The sequence below is a fragment of the Cucumis melo genome, chromosome 1 (assembly GCF_025177605.1).
Source record: "Cucumis melo cultivar AY chromosome 1, USDA_Cmelo_AY_1.0, whole genome shotgun sequence".
Classification (NCBI taxonomy): domain Eukaryota; kingdom Viridiplantae; phylum Streptophyta; class Magnoliopsida; order Cucurbitales; family Cucurbitaceae; genus Cucumis; species Cucumis melo.
Window position 1 is genome coordinate 34,039,443 of NC_066857.1, and position 17,984 is coordinate 34,057,426.

Below are 17,984 nucleotides of genomic sequence, written 5' to 3' on the forward strand. Positions count from 1 at the left end.
CCCCTCAAATATTTACACGATATTCAACAATTTTGAAAACGAAAAAAAGTCATAGGCTCACAATAAAAAATACTAAAAATACTCGATCAATACACGATTAATTGGTTATTGCCCTCACACGTGTAATTCATAAGACATTTTTTAAAAAATAGTACAAGAAGTATGATTTATTGAAAACAAAGATAGAAGAGAATAAAGAAGATGGAAAGACGGCAAAGGAAAACTTGAAATATTTAAAAAAATAACATTCAACTGAATAGAGCTTTTTAATTTTGTTAGGAGCACCATGAATATTTTTGTGTGTTACCGTATTTATAAAAATTAACCTTTTTAGTTGAAAAGCATGAACTTAGAAGGTAAATTTTGAATATTGAATTAAATTTTTTTCCTTTATTTTAAATAGTAAATATCTATTCTAATTTTAGAAATCATTGAAAAAGAACGGACTAAATTTAAATACAAAATGACAAAAATTTTATAATATAATATATTCTTACAGTGAAATGATCGACTCTCTCACATCAATTATATAAAATAAAATAAAAAGTTGGAAAAACAGATATGAAATGCCATAAAGGTAATTAAAAATCTCTTTGAATTTGAATGAATATAAATTTCAATGAGATTAAATTGCAAAACCAAAAGTTATATACCAACTCCTGTAAATAAAAGTGTTATAATAAGTCTGTCTTGATTAAACTTTTTGCAATTTCTTAAAAGAATTACCGTCATTGTAATGTTTCAAAGAGATAAATATGTATTTGATCAACAAAAAGTATTAAAGCAATAAATGGATGATTATATATATAACAAAATTAGGTTATGAAAAGAGAGAGAAGAAATAGTTAGTTGGGATTTTCAAATTGAAAAAAAAATAAATAAATTGTTTCTTCTTCACTCCATATCTCAAATATCAAATCTCCACATACTTCAAAAGTATCAGTAGATATTTTTTCTCTCTCTTATGCCATTCTTAATCAAGATACTAAAACACCACATCAAGGTAAGCATTTCAGCAAAGTTCAGGTAAGTATTTCGTTCGTAAAGTCTCACTTTGATTAGCTTTAACATGTTCGTTTCATAGAACTCTTGTTTAGTCATTCAAAATGTGCTTATTTGACTTCTTATTTAAAGTCATTTTTATTAGATTTGATATATCTCGTTAGTGTTTATAGCAAAAAATCGTGAAAATCCGATTTGACAACAAAAAAAACGAAAAATGGCCAAATCAAAGTTGAAACGGAAAAAATGTGAGAAATTACGAAAATGTGTCTGAATTATTGTCTAGTTCATCATTGTTCGTGAAGTTATACTGTCGCAACGCTATATAAAGCATTATGACACTACCCATTTTCGCGACATGCCTAAGATTTGAGCCAAAAAAAAATTAATTATGTCCATAAATATCTCGTTGATTCATTTCAATATTATCACTCACATTGATTTCCATTTTCTCATTATCATTCGCAATTTATAAACTCGTATATTAAACCTAAAATATGAAAAAATGTTAATTTTGTAGACCAGCAATATGCAATATAGTTCGTCTTTGGGCATCACCATTACACTGTCTTTTTCATCCGAATCAAGATAAAATCTTCCTCCCACCTCAATATCAAATTATATGCACGAGTTTAACAAGTTACTCATTTATATTAATTATTGAATAACAAAATATATAATTTACTAATATATCTGTGATTAATTGGTCAAATACTTTTTCTTCAACTTTTCATTAAATATTCGTAAATTTTCATCCTATGATGTTGACATTATTAGTAAAATTACACTTTACATTCCAATGAACTTAAAGAACATATATGTTTGTCATCTATTAATATTGGATTTTCACTATTTGATGATTTTACTTTGCTAGAAGAACCAATGAAGCATTGGCTTCTGCATGTATCACTACAATCTTCTAAGAGCTTTACTACAATAAATAATGAATATAATAATAACTAAAAAAAAAACCTATAATAAACTTTTTATAGCCTTTTCGAAAAATCCTTACAATCGATGTTATTAAAAGTATGGAACTATTTATAGCGTTTTTATATAGCTATAGTGAATGTTATAATATAGAATGAAGATATAGCTCACATATGTTACTATAAAGACATTTTATAGCATTTTTTGTTGAAGTAAATTCATTTTATTGCAGTTTCGGTTAAATCCACATTTGGTGAAATAATTTATTATACATTCAATACAAAAAATAAATGTAATTCACAACATAAATTGTTTCTCAAAATACAAAATGCACAAGATTGTAACATTAAGCAAAGCTAAGCGGCCAACAATTTGATAACCTTTGTCTTACCTCTTCTCATTTATAAGACATGGCATGGCAATATTGATTTCATTTCCAATCGCTTCCTCCATCTTCAAATAACCACTTTGAAAATTTGAATACATGTCTCAGTCTCAACAAAGATGGTCTTAACCCAAACTAGGGAAACACAATTAATATGGTCCTTTTAGGAACATAATGTCACACATAGTACAAAAGTTGCATATATATTGCTTTATCTTACTTCTTCCCACTTCTTTCATCAAACCAATATTTCATTTCCATCATTAACAAGATTACCGAAAATAAATGCTCCCTTGATAAAACACAAGGAAAGTATGCCAAACCCCAAAGTTTTAAAGAAACAAATATCATTCACTACAATTAACCATCCTGTAGTACATATCCACATCCTTATCAATACAAATCATGACAAGAAGAACAAAAGTTATCAACTTAGCATACTCTCACAAAAGGAGTGGAGCCACGAGAAACTCAAGAAAATAATCGAAGAAAAACCAAATACTTGGATGACATGGAGCCAAAATGAATCAAACAATCAATTGCTAGACCTAGCATGTAAAAATAATGAAACAATTCAATCTCAACACACTAAAAAATATGCGTAAGAAGTAGCAAGAAATCAAAAGATTCTCAAGCCAAGGAGTTAAATTAAAATCAACAACAATTAATTTTTCTTAGTCCAACTACTTATCAACCAAATCAAGGATAGAATAGAGTATATTTATTTGGAATTGATTTACCTATTGAAAAGTTTGTGCATGGGTCATTTTGTTCTCAAATTAAAATTTTGAACTTAAAAATTTTGTTCAATATCTTTGCAAACAATCATCTAATCAAATAAAATAAAAATAAAATCAACAAGTATAAAAGATGAAAAATAAGAAAAGATTCGTCACTATCCAAATATAGCAAATTGAATTTTTGAATAATTATGTTTTATTAATAAATTAGGATAAGATATATATATATGATTCTCGTAAAAATAAACCAAAATATTTACAAAATATAACTAAATATGGTTTATGATATTTTAAATATTTTCAAAATTTTGTTACTACATCCAGCGAGGGCATTTGAGCAATTATGAAAATTGAAAGCCAAGTAAGGAAGTGTATTTATTTGAGCAATAACTGTTCATTTGAGCATTTAATAAAAAATTCATATATTTTATTAGTGCTTTATTTTGGAATCTATAACAATTTCCCTAACTTTTATCATTCTACCACTTGACTCAATATTTCTATCCTTAAATCACGAGTTTGTGATTTGTACTATAAAGTCATTAACACATGTGTCGACATCCACCACAAACTAATTTAATAATGGCATGGATAGTGATGATAATTATAGTGATAAGGTATTTTAATTTCCAAAGCTAGCAAAGACCTCTTATCATTGCTTAGTGTTGCTAGCTGCTTGGAGAGTAATTGACTGATTGAAAAAATTAGTTCAAAAGTGTTGCTCTTTTTTTGTCAAACCATTAATAATGGAGTTGGTACTAAATTACCATTGTACAAAAAAATATTCTCCCAAAATTATACACATCATCTCAAACACCTCTAAACAAAAAATAACAATAACTTTCAAAACGTTTAAACCTAATCTTAAAACTCAAGGTCTGGTACAAGTGAGGTTGTTATTTGAACTTATTCTTAGATGATGAACGTGGTATGTGCACACATGCACATACATGCCTTTGCTCTTGACAACATTTTTACTCTTTTCCCAAAGACCAGTTTAAACACCTCCAGAAATAATAACGATAAAGAAACGCAGTTGCATTGAGGGACAAAATAAAAAACAGAAGCAATAAAAGAAAAGAATTTTATTATAGATTATTATTATTATTATATGGAACATAAAAAAGGGGAACTAGAATCTAGTTTGCTTTACTGGTTTGGACAAGCAATAATAAAAATATACCTGGAGCACAATCACAAGGCAGAAATAACAAATAGAAACCAAGTTTAAGGCAACCAAATCAAATGCCATCCATCCATAACCAATCAAAAGCATCAAACGGAGAGGCTGGCTACACCCGCCAACACAACGCCGGCCAACTGAGACTGTTTAAGGCTTCCACAGAATGGTTGTTTCGGCGATCATGGAAGTGACGACGTAAGGATCCATGTTTGAAGCTGGCCTTCGATCCTCGAAGTAGCCTGTATAGAGATTTGTTTGAAAAGGAATTTTAAACTTTGATCTTCAAAGGGCGATGGAGGGAATAATGGAAATAAAGGTTTCAAAGTAACTTGCCTTTGCCGGCCTTTTCAGTGTCACGGCCAACACGAACGGAGGCTCCTCTGTTTGCAACTCCCTGCAATTTTTCATCATAACACGTTTAGTTTTAGAATATTAGAATAAAATTAAAAATGCTAGAGACCTTTCTTCTGTTTTTAGGTTGTAGAATATCTTGTTTCAAGGTTTATTTTAGTCTGAGAATTATTAGTCCTAGAGCTGAATAATAGACATTTAAAGGTTCAATAAAAAAAATATAACAAGTTAGAAAGCTCAATGACTAAAATGTAGATTTAGAGATGAAAAAAAAAGTTAGAAGTGTTCAAATATAGCGATATGATCACAGAGTATACATATGCAACAAAATGCTGAAATTAAATAGAGAAAATAAAGGGGGCTGAACAACATACCCAAGAGAAGGTATTGATATCGGCAGTCTCGTGGCGGCCAGTCAACCTCCTCTCGTTGCCTTCTCCATAGGCAGCAATATGCTCTTTATGGCGCAAACTCAACTTGTCGATGGCCTTCTTGATCACATCAATACCACCATCGTTTCTCATTGATTTGGTACTGAGGCAAACCAAAAATAAAACACAAAAAAGATTTCAGATGATATGCTCAACTCAGATTATTACAGAACAGAACAATCAAAACAAAAATTCAATGAAGAAAACAAGACCTGTAATTGGTGTGCGCACCAGCGCCATTCCAATCGCCCTGATTGATATTCAAACGATATGCCACAACTCAAATGATTCAATATGTAAGCACACAAGACCAACATAAAAGTAAGGAATTTAGCACACACCTGAATTGGCTTTGGGTCGAAGGTGACAACGACTCCAGCGATTTCCGTGATCCTCTGTTTCAACCACAAATCGAGGTTATTTTTATGTATTAAACATAACCCTATCGTAAAATAAGTATAGTATTTTAATAGTTGAATTAAAGCATACCTCGAGGATGTAACGGGACATCCATAGCTGATCACCAGAAGCAATACCAACGGCAGGACCGACTTGGTATTCCCACTGTCCACCCACAAAAAAAAAAAAAAAAGAATTGTTTATTTAAGGGAGAGAAAATAATCGCGTAATTATGCGTGTTTTTTTTATATAGGATATTATGATGGAGACGCACCTGTCCGGGCATGACTTCACCATTGATTCCACTAATGTTGATTCCGGCATAAAGGCAGGCCTTATAGTGAGAGTCCACAATATCTCGACCGAAGGCCTTATCTGCTCCGGTACCACAGTAGTAAGGGCCCTGCACAGGTTAATTAGATAAACGCTTTAACAAAGGACATTATATTAAATTTCCAACACCTCCAGGTTTTTGGATGAAAATCCTAGTTTAACAATATGTTAATCTTATGATTAATTAAACGTTCTTAACAAGTTTTGGGTCCTAATACTTCGTTCAAAGCATTTTACAACTATTTATGCTCTGGACTTCTCAATCAATAAACAGGATATTTTCGAGTGGATAGTACTCGTGTCCTCAAATACTTTTAAGGTAGCCTTAGTTATTCTTTACATTTTTTAATTCTAAAAACAAAGATGATTGAATTTTGTTTCTCCAATACTTGTTGTTCTAAGTTTTTCTTTTAAATTATTGTACATGATTTGGCAATAAAATATCTTCACAGTTGGTGAAGAGGAGAGCTTTGATGACGATGAACAAACAGAAACTAGGGTACCTGTGGGCCTGGGAAGCCACCGACTGGCCAACCGAGGGGCCAGTGAATATCCTTTTGGAGGAGAGTGTATTCCTGTTCAATTCCATACCTGTTCCCACCATCAAAATATATCTAAGAAATGAATGATACAGCTGAACCAGGAAAAGCTGTAAAAGCTGTATGTTTGTATCTAAATTTGATTTGCTTAATAGTTATAATGATAAATTTATCATAAAATAGTATTTGGTGAAAAATAAATAATATTTAGAATAAGACAGCTGAAAAAGGAAGTGGAAATTATCATGTGGAAGTGGAACACAAAAGAAAAGGAACGGATCAGAGACGTCGGATCAAAGTTTGAAGAGGCAGGACTGTGTGAATTCGAAGTGCTTACTTTAGAGCTGAAATGTGATAAAATAAGTTATTGTGAAAAAAAAAAAGCACGCATGGGATGTTGGTGAGGCGCCTACCTAAGATGCAAGCTTTAGCTAACACATGGGACCAATATTTTTTTGGACATATAGTTAATTTAATGCGCAGAATTGCAAATTGCTACCTACTAAAATTATTAAAAGTGGCATCATAGCACGGAGGACTTTCCAGTCAAAAGTTGACGGTGGACCTATTTTAATGACTAATCTAATTCAACATTTATCACACCCTTGTAACAATTACCAATTTTATATTCGAACACCAAACCCATTCATGAAAAAAAAAAAAAGTCACAGCTACCAAGTTCCCAAACCATGGGGAGTGGAGAAGTGTTCATGAAGTAAAATAAGAAAAAGTAGAAATGGCTTCTATTTCAATATTTTTGAAAAACGTGATGGAATATTTAGTAAAAGTCAACATCTTTTTTTAACTCTGAAAAGACCATTCCCCAGGTTTTGATTATAAAATGTGAAGAGAATGGTTGAAAACAAATTTGTTCCCTTCGAATTAAGGAATCAAACCCCATCTACTAATTGGAAATGGGAATGAACAGATAGAAACCAACCGGAATAAAAAGTTCGTAAAATAAGAATTAATTGAACTGCAATCATGGTATTAGAATTTCATCACACATGTGACATAACCAATGAAATTTCCACAATCTACTGAATATGAAATGTGAAAAGTCAACATTATTTCTTACTTTGAAAATACCATTCCAATTTTTTATCATGCCTGCTGATTGGAAATGGGAATGAATAAAAGGGTATAAAAATTCCATCCATGTGACATTTCCACATTTAATTTTATTAGATTACAACTATGGAAATTAGCATTTTTTTTAATATCAAATATCATAAAAGTACATAAACATTTTAAAAAAAAGTAATAAAGTTGCCAAATATAATATAAAATAATAAATAATTAAACTGGTTTGAAAAGTATAAAAAAATTATCTTCATAATTTAAAATTTTCCTTTTCATTATTTTTCAGACTCACGACAATAAATTTCCATCTACAATTCCACGTTTTGATAATTTAAGATGTCGCATAAATATACTAAAAATAGAAAAATTATTGTAAGGGACAAAATGCTAAAAATATATACAAAATATTGCTGTACTTAAAAATAATTTAGTTTTATTTATTTAAAAAATAATATTATTTAAATAATAATAAGATGTTTATTTATTTAAAAAATAGTAAAAGGTGTATTTAGTCAAAAATAATAAACTGTTTATTATTTAAAAATAGTATATTTATTTATTCAAAAATAATAAAATATTTATTTACAATTTTAAATTTATTCTTTCCATTTAAAACAAAATTAATGTGCATATTTGGAATACATATTTTATTGAATACCACCAAAAGGATTGATGATTAGTTTATGTTAATTATGGTATTCATCCCTAAAGAATCTGAAACATGTAAATTAAGAAAAGTCATGAGATTCCCATATAATTCTTCCTGGTTTTGTGTGAAACCCACTAAAACATTTTAAATTCATTTCAGAAAAGTGTATATATATTAGATTTTACTTTTACATATTAATAATATTAGATGTCACATTACCAGGGTTCCTCGGCAACGACGTCAGGGTTGCTAAAAATCTTGGCGGCGTTGAATCTCTTGTTGGTGGGAATCGGCTCGCCAGCTGGTGTATAGGCATCACACATCACCTAATGTTTCGGGCCCATTTTAAAACAGAAAGACGAAATTATCCCTCAAAGCTCAAATCCGCTTTTAAAAACATAAAAATTTGTTACTATTTTACCAAAAATGACCAGAAAAAAAAAAAACCGGTAAATCCACCATACCAGGATGTTGTTTCCTCTTCTGAAGGGATCCTTGAAAACCGCCTGAGGACTGTTAACAGCCAAACAAAACTAACGCCGTTAAAAGTGGAAATTTGAGATATGAACAAAATAGTCAAAGATTCTTCGCTGAATCGTAGAATATTCATCAAAGTAATTTTGGATACTCTCGATCAGGACCGTTGATTCCGATCCCGAGAGAGTAGATAAGTTGCATGATGAACAGGTGGCGTATGGTAAAGGGTTGAGGACGTTATACATACTATATGATGACTTCACTGTTGTCTCCGGGGGCTTGATTCGTACTGGAACCGTCGTAGTTCCACTTTGGGAGTTTCGCCGGATCAGTCACCGGGCCCGGAAGAGTCTGAAACGTTTTTTTTTTTTTTTTGGAGAAAATCATTCAGAAAGCGAAGAAACAATCTGACGGATGTTTTTCGAACGAGTCCATAGAAAAACAAAATATGTACGGAAATGCTTTCCAGAAAAACAGTGGATTATTAGTTCGTGAGTTCAAATTAAACGATGAAATCTGAAGAAGGTATCCGCGTCCATACTGAACAAAAAATTTATGGTACGAGGAAGTTTCTCCAGAAAAGTATTTATAAGGATAGCCGATTTCAAAATGGAACAAAGGAAAAAAAATGAGAATGATCGATTCCAGAGACTCAAACAAAAGTTCAAAAAACGAAAAGATATACAGAGAGAGACATTTTAATTCTGAAGAAATGACTTGCATCGATAGTTTTCCAAACGATTTGAAACATCCAGAAAATTTCTCCGGAAAATAAATCAAACACAATCAGGGAGAGATGAACATTCAAAATCTAAAGAAAATGATCTGCACCAGTAAGTTTTCAAGTGAAATGAAACGTAAAGAAAATTTCTCCTATAAAACTTCGAAAAAAGCATGATCGATTCGAAACTCAAACGAAAAAAATCGACTATAGCAAGAGAACAGAAAAACAGAGACATTAATAATCAGGGAAAACAAACAGAATTTGATCCAAACACGGAAGAAACGAAAAAAAAAAAAAAATCAATTCATACCCTAGCTTTGCTCCTCAAATCGAGTCCCGATCCTCCGATCCTGCAAGAGAAGAAACAAGCATAAGGAAAACCGCGAATAATAGTGAGGATCAGAAGAGAAGGGAGAGAGAGAGTAATTACCATACGTATTCAGCGATGATCTTCTCGGTGGTATCAGTGAGGTTGAGATTGATGAGATCAGACAGGAGAGACATGGCGACTGAGGCAGAGGAAACTGAGCCAAAGAGAGAGAGAGAAGGGGAAATGGTTCGAGAAAGATGGAGGGAAGGATTTTAATAGGGGACTGCGCCAATGCCTTCGCTAGTCGCTACTAACGTCGAGGGCGTTAGGATTTATGACAACAGCGCAAAACGATGCCAAAACAAAAATGTTGATTTATTTTTATATTTCCAATTTAAAGTCTTTTACATTTAAATCAAAACAAAATTATTCTAAATTGCAAAAACGGTTAAAATATTTCCTTTTTCAATTTTTTTTTTTAAAAAACCGTCAAAATATTTATTTATAAAATATATAGAAAAATCTGACAATTAAATCCTAATTTTTTTAAATTTTAATGATGAGATTAGAATAAGATATATATAGTTTAGATGTTAAAATAGGATTTTAATCCTTAAAAAAAAAAGATTTTATTGAAATGAAATTAAAAGGGGGGTCTCTTAGTCTCCAAGCAGAAGGGGAAAGGATTCCGACAATTTGGGAAACGTCTCGTGATATTTAGATTATTTCGGCAAAAGTGGGAATGCATAGCCACTCATATATTATTTCTTTTATTTATTTGTAGTTATTATGGGAGTTAATCACTAATGATGATTAAAAACGCAAAACTAATTAACTAAATGCCTAAAATAACCTCACTGCATCCCTAAGCGCTCCAGTAAATAATATTCTGTGTACACTATTGTTAATATTGTTTCTAAATTTTCACATTCTTACGATATTTACTTAAAACACATACTAAATAATCTAATTATAATAAAAGAGCGAGCGCTATTATAATCGTAGACATTAAATTTGTACTGTAATAATACTATGTGTTTGGTATTTAAATTATTTTAGTTTAATAAAAAAGTAGTAAACATTATAACAAAATAATAAAAAAAATTGAATGTAAATTAGTAAAATTTTGAAAACTAGTAGAAATAGTGTTTCGATATTGTATTGTTGCTTTTATAGTTTGTCGATGAATTCAAATATTTTTTTGATAAAGTAGAAAATTTGACACAAACAACCACAAACTCGAAAAACATGTTATTAAATGGATCAAAATTTGAGATTTTGTATTAGTAGATCCATGACATTTTTTCGATAGTAAATGAGTAAATTATGATCTATTAAACACGACATTAAAAATCTAAAACCCTTACAAACACATAATCTAGAAAGTTGAGAACATTTTTCTTAAATAGTTATATTACTATTTGCTTGTTTCATGGTTGGATTCCAATTTTGGTTCAAATTCAAACATATCTATTTCAACATAGGATTATCAGGTTTGGTAAGTGTGATCAATTTCATTTACTTTCAAATTACCATCGTTTACTTTACACATTCAAATTCTATGGGGACAGCAAGCAAGAAAATGGTCATTAGTGAATGTGTACAAAAATGGCCATTAAAGTCAAGTCTAGTCTCGCACCATTTATCATCCTTGAAAAGCAGAGGTTCAATTTTCTTCTTTCTTTTCCTTTTGTTCTCTTCGGTTAAACTCAGAATTCAGCATTTTGTTTAGAAAAACGAGGCTTTTTCTAAGAACAACAATTACAAAATTGAAGAAAGAAAACTCACCACCAACTTAAATTCTTCACTTCTTCATTGTTTATTTATTATTTATTTTGTTGGGTTATGATGTTTTAAGATATCTTAGTATTATTGATTAATTTATGTGATGACATAATTCAAATGATAATACAGTTGTTTTTTTTTTTTTTTTAATGATTGAATTAGTATTTAAACTTTGTGTAACATACTTTTGTTTTATTTTATACCATGAGTCTAACTCATTATTCACATTCTATATTTTTCACCCCATTCCTTGTTTGTAAGATACATTCAAGGGATGATTTACAATAAGTTAAATTTGAGTTTTAAACATCAAGTTTGTCTCTATATATTTTGGGTCGTATTCAATTTTAGTTTTTGTATTTTAAATAGCAAAAGGTCAATTCTCATTCTCTTGAGAAAATTTAATATTAAATCTCTCGAAATTCATTTATATCAAAATTGTTTACTAATAATAATACAAGCTAAACAAGTAATACGTAAATATGTTTCTAAAATTTAGGGAAAATAAACTAGTATATGAACTACATCTCTAAATATATCGTAGGTATATTAATTAAAATACTAAATAATATAAAAAATTCATCGAACTAAACATAAAATAAAAAACAGAACAGTAAATTTATTGGAAAGAAAAAGTAAAAGTTTAAATATATATTAAATACTAAATTTTAAATTTTAAATATCAATTAACAGTGAATGTTTAGACTAACTTAAGTGCATTTCGACTAATTTCATTTGACAACTCTTTTTTACCACAAAGACAACCACAATGGTTTAATTGTTTTTAAAAATTAGAAACCAATGATCGAGATTCTAGTATACATATTACAACATACATGTGTTTAAATCCTAATTTATTTTTCTTTTTATGTTTGTAACAAAATCAATATGTATATTGTAGAGAAGTTATAATTGATCGAGAATGAGATATAGTATATAAAATTGTTATCTTTTATATATATATATAATATAATATGCATATCATAAGTTATTCCATTAGAAGACAAAGTAGAGTGCGGTTAACAAGTTAACATCAAACAGCATCCAAATAAATTGTGTTCTCTAGCAAACCATGTACGTGGATAAGGTACAACAAATGATGTCTCGTGATCAATAATTGGCAATGAATTTGCAATATTTTAAGTTAGGATAAAACAAAATACTTTTGATTATTTAATGAATGAATATGAATCTCACTGATTAATAAAGTATAAATAGTAAATGAACACTTATCTATATGGAGAGCCAAAATATTTTTTTTCTTCAAATAAAAAGAACAATCTTTTCCTTTTTTATATTACATGGAACTCACTTCTCTGCATAGAAATTCCTCTTAAATTTTTTCACAAAAAGAAAAAAACAATAAATCAAGAAACACATCTCTATGATGGATTGATTTCCTAAAAGAGTGTTTCAAAATTCAAACAACTTTGTGAGTGCTTAGAATGTCAATTTAAACCAGCATGAAACCAAACTGCTTGGAAGGAAACATGAGTTTTTGTTAATGGTAGCTAGAAATGGTGACTTTAGCCTGAGGACCTTCTTGAATATAGATAAAAACACATTCAGAACCTGGCTGAAGCACTGTTAACCATTCGGGAAGCTCGTAAATCCCTTTTTGTTGTGTTGGAGAGAGTCCCCAAATAGGGCCTGTGAGATTCTCGAGGTGCAATTTTAGATTTTTAATCGACTTTCCTGATGTGTTCTTGATCTTCACTTGGTGTCTGTAATAACTTTCTTTGTTTACGGTCCATGTGCTTGTTATTGTGTGGATAAACTCTACTGGAGACCCTGCAAAACATTCAAAACAAGAAATCAAATATCACATTAGAAATTAATGGTTTGATTACTCATTCCATAGTCTTAGGGGAAAACGTAACAAATAAGAATTAGAATGAATAAATAAATCCCCTGTTTTTTTTTCTTACCTGCAGCTACAGGGACGTTGGCGTCAGGGGATTCATTTTCACGTTTCACCGGCGGCTGATGTCCTCGCGATCCTATATTCCACGAACAAACATAAAAAATCAGTAAACATATTCATACAAGCAATAAAAAACCCTTAAAAGGAAAATCCGCCTTTAAATTACCAGGAATTTGATGGCCATTAACGGAGCTATGCAACTTGGAGAAGAGACCAATCAAAGGAGCAGAAGCGGTCAGTGTAGGCTCAGTCTGTTCATATTCAGATCGATCGTCACCGAATCTGTCGTTCTTGTCCGGACCGCCGACGAGAGCGCCGTGAAGAACGTTAGGGTTTCCTTGGGGACGATGGTACCAGTAATCGAAGCCCTGGACGCAGCCGATTGGAGCGGGATCGGTGAAAATTGAAGCGATTGAAGAGCCTCTGTGGTGGAGTTTTTGAGGGAATTTGGGACCGTAGCCGATTAAATAGCTGAGAGAGTTAGGGTTTTTGCCGAGGATGTAATCGGCTTGGGATTGGGCGAAATTGAGAAGCTCTTTAGGCTCGAAGACGCCGTCGGGACAAATGAGCTTTGCGTTGGCGGCGGAGAGGTAGTCGGAATAGACGGCCATGAGAAATGCGGCGGCGGAGGCGTATTGCATATTGTTCCATTCGTGGGCGTACAATAATCCACCTGTTGTTTTTTCCCGCGAAAATTAAATCAGTCTCAATTTGAAAATACACTTCATTTTAAATTGATTAATAAATATTAACCACAAAATTAGTCTCTTTTTAGTAAAAATTACTCTCATCTTTCCTTTTTTTTAAGTTAGTTTGATACCTCTTCGTCTCAAAATACATATAAAAATTTGTATCATAATATTTATACTCACCCGGAGTTTTATTAATGTTGTATCCATCGTTCTTCTGAAGGCATGCACAAGCAAAATAATCGGCTTTCGCCTGATATTGCTTCAAGGTCGATTCATAACCACCACTGCGTCCTTCCAACAACACCTAGATAAAATCAAATAATTCCGATTTGGATAATAACTTGGTTAGGTATTTAATTAATTTAATTTATATTTAAAGGAAAAAACAAACATAAATCAATATATTCAATTGAAGCTTTACCTTAGTTAAAAGAACTTGAACGCCAGCATATTTGTTGTCCCAAGAGAACTCTTTCATTGCCCATCCAGTTCCCCCAAACGACACCGCTTTATCTACCGTGTACTTCAAGTAATATTCATCTCCGGTGGCTCTGAATAACCAAGCTGCCGCCCACAACAGCTCATCCTTCAATTTACAAAACAATGGTATTAATTAGTTAATTAAATTGTAATCGAGGAATTAGAGGAGATAAGTAGAGATATATTTAAAATTTGTTTACCCAATATCCTGATGAAGTGTAGAACCCTGAAGCACATGGAATGGAATCATCGTATAGACCTCTAAAGGTGTCTGCAAATGTGAACAGCTGAAAACAACAAAAATTGTGAGCATCGTGAGATTGAGAAAATAGTTCTCTACAGAAAAAAAAAAAAAAAAAAGGAGAAGAAATGATGTTATCAAACCTCTTTAGCATGGACCAGCAATAGATTGGAATAAGCAGAGTTGTAAGTCTTGAAGGCAATGGAAGCGGCAGCCAAAGCGGCGGCGGTTTCACCGGCAAGGTCAGAGCCAGGATGGGACTCGTCGATCTTGAAAGCGGTTCGAGGAGTGGTCATATCCTCGGGACGTTGCCAACAGAAGTGATCGGAGGAGCCATCGCCGACCTGACCCCAAAGAACGTTGCGCGAAGTGTGGGCTTTGAGAAAGTAGTCGGTGGCCCATTTAATGGCCTTCAAAGTGTTGTCCATTTGGTTGGCATTTGTAATTTCCTTGTTGAAATCAATGGCTCCCCATGAAAGGATTGTTGTTACGAACGCCATTGGTAGCCCGAACTTCACATTGTCTCCTGCGTCGTAGTACCCTCCCACTAAATTCACCTGCCATATTGTGAATTGGTCAATAAGGTATTTATTTGAAATTTAAGTTTGTAAAAACTCTTTTTCTTCCCTTAAAATAAAAATGGTAAAATTATTAAAAATATTTATAAATTATATAAAAAATTCGGTTTTTATTAATAATAGACCTGAACATTGTCTTAAATATTTATCAATATAAGGATATTGAAAATGGTACTATTTTGTTAAAAAATACATTTCCTAAAAAATTAAGTTAAAATTAGACGTCAATACTAAATTTGATATGAGTTTAATTTTATATTTTGATATTTTGAAGTATATCTAAATTGAACATAAATATTGACAAAATATACTTCATTGCAATTCTACATTCTATTGGTGTCTATTGATTTTTACTGTTTGTGATAATTTGCTTTCCATAAATTTGGGCCATTAGTGTTTTTGGTTAATTACATAAAATTAAGTATATTGCATATGTCAATTGGATGGTTCAAAAGTTCTAAAATATACATAACCAATTTTATTGCTGGAAACTTACTCCTTGTGCAAGACCATCCTTAAGCCCAGAGTCCCCCCGCCACTTAACACGGCGGTCCGCCGGAAGTTTACCGGACCTTTGCGCCTCTAAATACAAGAAACTCAAATCCAGAGCATCGCCGTAGTTGAATTCACCGGCAGCGGCGGCAGCTTCAAAACAGAGCACGGCGGCGACCAAAGCCACTAAGAATCCTTGAGCCATCGTGCTTCGATGATCTTCTGAGTTTTCCTTCTCTTCTCTTTTTGCATTGAAGATTTCAAATTTTTCGTTTGCTCTTTATAACAAACTTGAATTTACAAGAAATTTGGAAAAAAAAAAAAAAACTGTATCAAGTGGTAGCCTTCACGTTTGTTGAAGAAGGGGGTTGCTTTACGACACTGTCGGATCAAGGTCCTCACGTCGTTTCTTAGTGGGAAGCAAATATGAAGTGTCGTTTTGGTATTTGTTTATTGTGGTCTGCTGTTTGTTTCATCTGGACCGTCCACTGCGCCGGGATTGTCTTGATGGAGTTTCTAGCGTTGACTGTATTTGACTTTTTGAGATAATGTTAATTTTTTATTTATCTATTGGAAATTTGGAATAAAATCCAAAGCATTTGAATTTTATTTTATTATCCTTTAGTTCATTAGATATGAAATTGTTGGGAAGCCACGTGGTAGCTTCTGTGTCGTTTGATTTGGAAACAGAGAGTAGACCGTGTGGTTTATCATATAAATTAATTAAGGGGACATTCAAATCTAAACTAATCATTAACCTAAGGTACATGTACTTCCTCGGTTTGTTTTTTATTTTTAACAAAAAATTAAGATCGTATCGATTCTCAATTAAAATTGTTGTAGTTTCGTTGATAAATCAATCATAATGAATGTGAATGACCAACACAATTTGATTGTTTTTTATCAACATTTACTAACCCTGAGATAGCTCTTACGATATAAGTAAAGATAATTCATAATTCTCATATATCGATTGATATTTACTTTAACGATAATGATAATAATATAAGTAGTAAAGATAATTTAAATTTTTCGTACAATAATAAAATATGCAAAGATAACAATAAAAGTAATGAATAAACTAGTATATTTGAATTGACTTTCTAAAGAGGCGTGGAGTAAGTTATTATAATATGTGGTTATTATAATATGTAGATTAATATAGTTTGTGTCTAGGTGCAGATTATTATAGTTTGAGTTATTATAATACGTGTTTAAGTTGCAAATTATTATAGTATGAATTATTATAATATGTGTTTGGGTGTAAATTATTATAGTATGCGAATATCAAAAGTGTTTTTTACGATTTTTTTTTTGCAATACACATTTTATTTCAAAATTATTTTATTTAATCTCGTTAATTATGTAGTTCGTTAAATAAATTTAACTATAATCTCCATAATGTAATTTTCTCATTCGTTAATTATGTAGTGTTCAACATAATTAATTGTATATAATCGAAATTACATATTTAGTAAACATCACAATAATTAAATAAATTAAGAGTGTTCCTAGTGCATACATTTCACAACACGCTAGCAGTTTATAATAAATGACAAAATAATTTCAAGCGATGATAGTAATTAGAAGAGTATTAATTACTAATTTTAAATTTTCATTATTTAATTACTAGTGTTTTTCGTTAATTTGTGATTTTTTTTTTCAAAAATGATTTTTAAAGCAAGTTATAAGTTTGATAGTTTTGTAAAAATAATTAAAAATATTATATAAGTTTCTGCATGATTTTAACCACTACATACCGTCATTTTTTTCTAAATGCATTTGCCATACTATCATTGATTCTTTATTTTTCCTAAGTATGATACAAATTTATTCTTTTTATAATAGATTTTTATTATTATTTTTCTCTTTTGTCGTGCTATCATTCTTTTGATAACACAAATTGTCTTAAAAAAAGACATTATGATGCATATATTTTATTCTTTAGATTTATTATACAAATTTGGTTATTCAAATTTTGTTTTATGCTAAATCTTTTCATAAAATAGATTTTTAATGAAAAAAAGTAGAATCGTATTTTTTCTAAAAATTACTCATTTGATTTATTTAGAAATAAAAGCTAAAAAAAATTGATTCAATGAAAATACATGTATAATTTCATTTTACCCCACCTAATTACCAATATTTATTTTTATTATGTTTATTTATTTCTATAGCAAATTTTGTCAAAAGTTGTTGATTGTCTTATTTGTTCTTTTTGAAAACTTAAAATAAATTGATAAAACTATGAATTAC

At 30.8% G+C, this 17,984-nt stretch overlaps 2 protein-coding genes across 2 annotated transcripts; both read right to left on the reverse strand.

The window, feature by feature from the left end:
* Positions 1 to 4,127: 4,127 nt before the first annotated feature.
* Positions 4,128 to 9,898, reverse strand: LOC103499973 (glutamine synthetase nodule isozyme-like). The gene is made up of 13 exons (XM_008463150.3): positions 9,657 to 9,898; positions 9,537 to 9,576; positions 8,750 to 8,853; positions 8,490 to 8,538; positions 8,245 to 8,351; positions 6,258 to 6,345; positions 5,696 to 5,824; positions 5,512 to 5,586; positions 5,364 to 5,417; positions 5,235 to 5,272; positions 4,966 to 5,125; positions 4,574 to 4,634; positions 4,128 to 4,479 (listed from the first exon to the last, which is right to left on the reverse strand). The coding sequence occupies exons 1-13, from the start codon at positions 9,728 to 9,730 to the stop codon at positions 4,388 to 4,390; spliced, it is 1,071 nt and encodes a 356-aa protein (XP_008461372.1). The 5' UTR covers positions 9,731 to 9,898; the 3' UTR covers positions 4,128 to 4,387.
* Positions 9,899 to 12,559: 2,661 nt separating this feature from the next.
* Positions 12,560 to 16,062, reverse strand: LOC103499972 (endoglucanase 5). The gene is made up of 8 exons (XM_008463149.3): positions 15,733 to 16,062; positions 14,802 to 15,215; positions 14,618 to 14,704; positions 14,359 to 14,523; positions 14,118 to 14,241; positions 13,412 to 13,918; positions 13,250 to 13,321; positions 12,560 to 13,112 (listed from the first exon to the last, which is right to left on the reverse strand). The coding sequence occupies exons 1-8, from the start codon at positions 15,931 to 15,933 to the stop codon at positions 12,823 to 12,825; spliced, it is 1,860 nt and encodes a 619-aa protein (XP_008461371.1). The 5' UTR covers positions 15,934 to 16,062; the 3' UTR covers positions 12,560 to 12,822.
* Between the last annotated feature and the right edge of the window lie 1,922 nt (positions 16,063 to 17,984).

Excerpts from the sequence above, each read along its gene's own strand:
- LOC103499973 (XM_008463150.3), bottom strand. The coding sequence starts at position 9,730 with ATGTCTCTCCTGTCTGATCTCATCAATCTCAACCTCACTGATACCACC. Across the intron at positions 6,346-8,244 it reads GTCGTTGCCGAGGAACCCTG|GTATGGAATTGAACAGGAAT; the intron begins GTAATGTGACAT and ends TGGTGGGAACAG. Across the intron at positions 5,587-5,695 it reads GTGAAGTCATGCCCGGACAG|TGGGAATACCAAGTCGGTCC; the intron begins GTGCGTCTCCAT and ends GTGGGTGGACAG.
- LOC103499972 (XM_008463149.3), bottom strand. The coding sequence starts at position 15,933 with ATGGCTCAAGGATTCTTAGTGGCTTTGGTCGCCGCCGTGCTCTGTTTT. Across the intron at positions 14,705-14,801 it reads TGCTGGTCCATGCTAAAGAG|CTGTTCACATTTGCAGACAC; the intron begins GTTTGATAACAT and ends TGTTGTTTTCAG. Across the intron at positions 13,113-13,249 it reads CAACGTCCCTGTAGCTGCAG|GGTCTCCAGTAGAGTTTATC; the intron begins GTAAGAAAAAAA and ends AATGTTTTGCAG.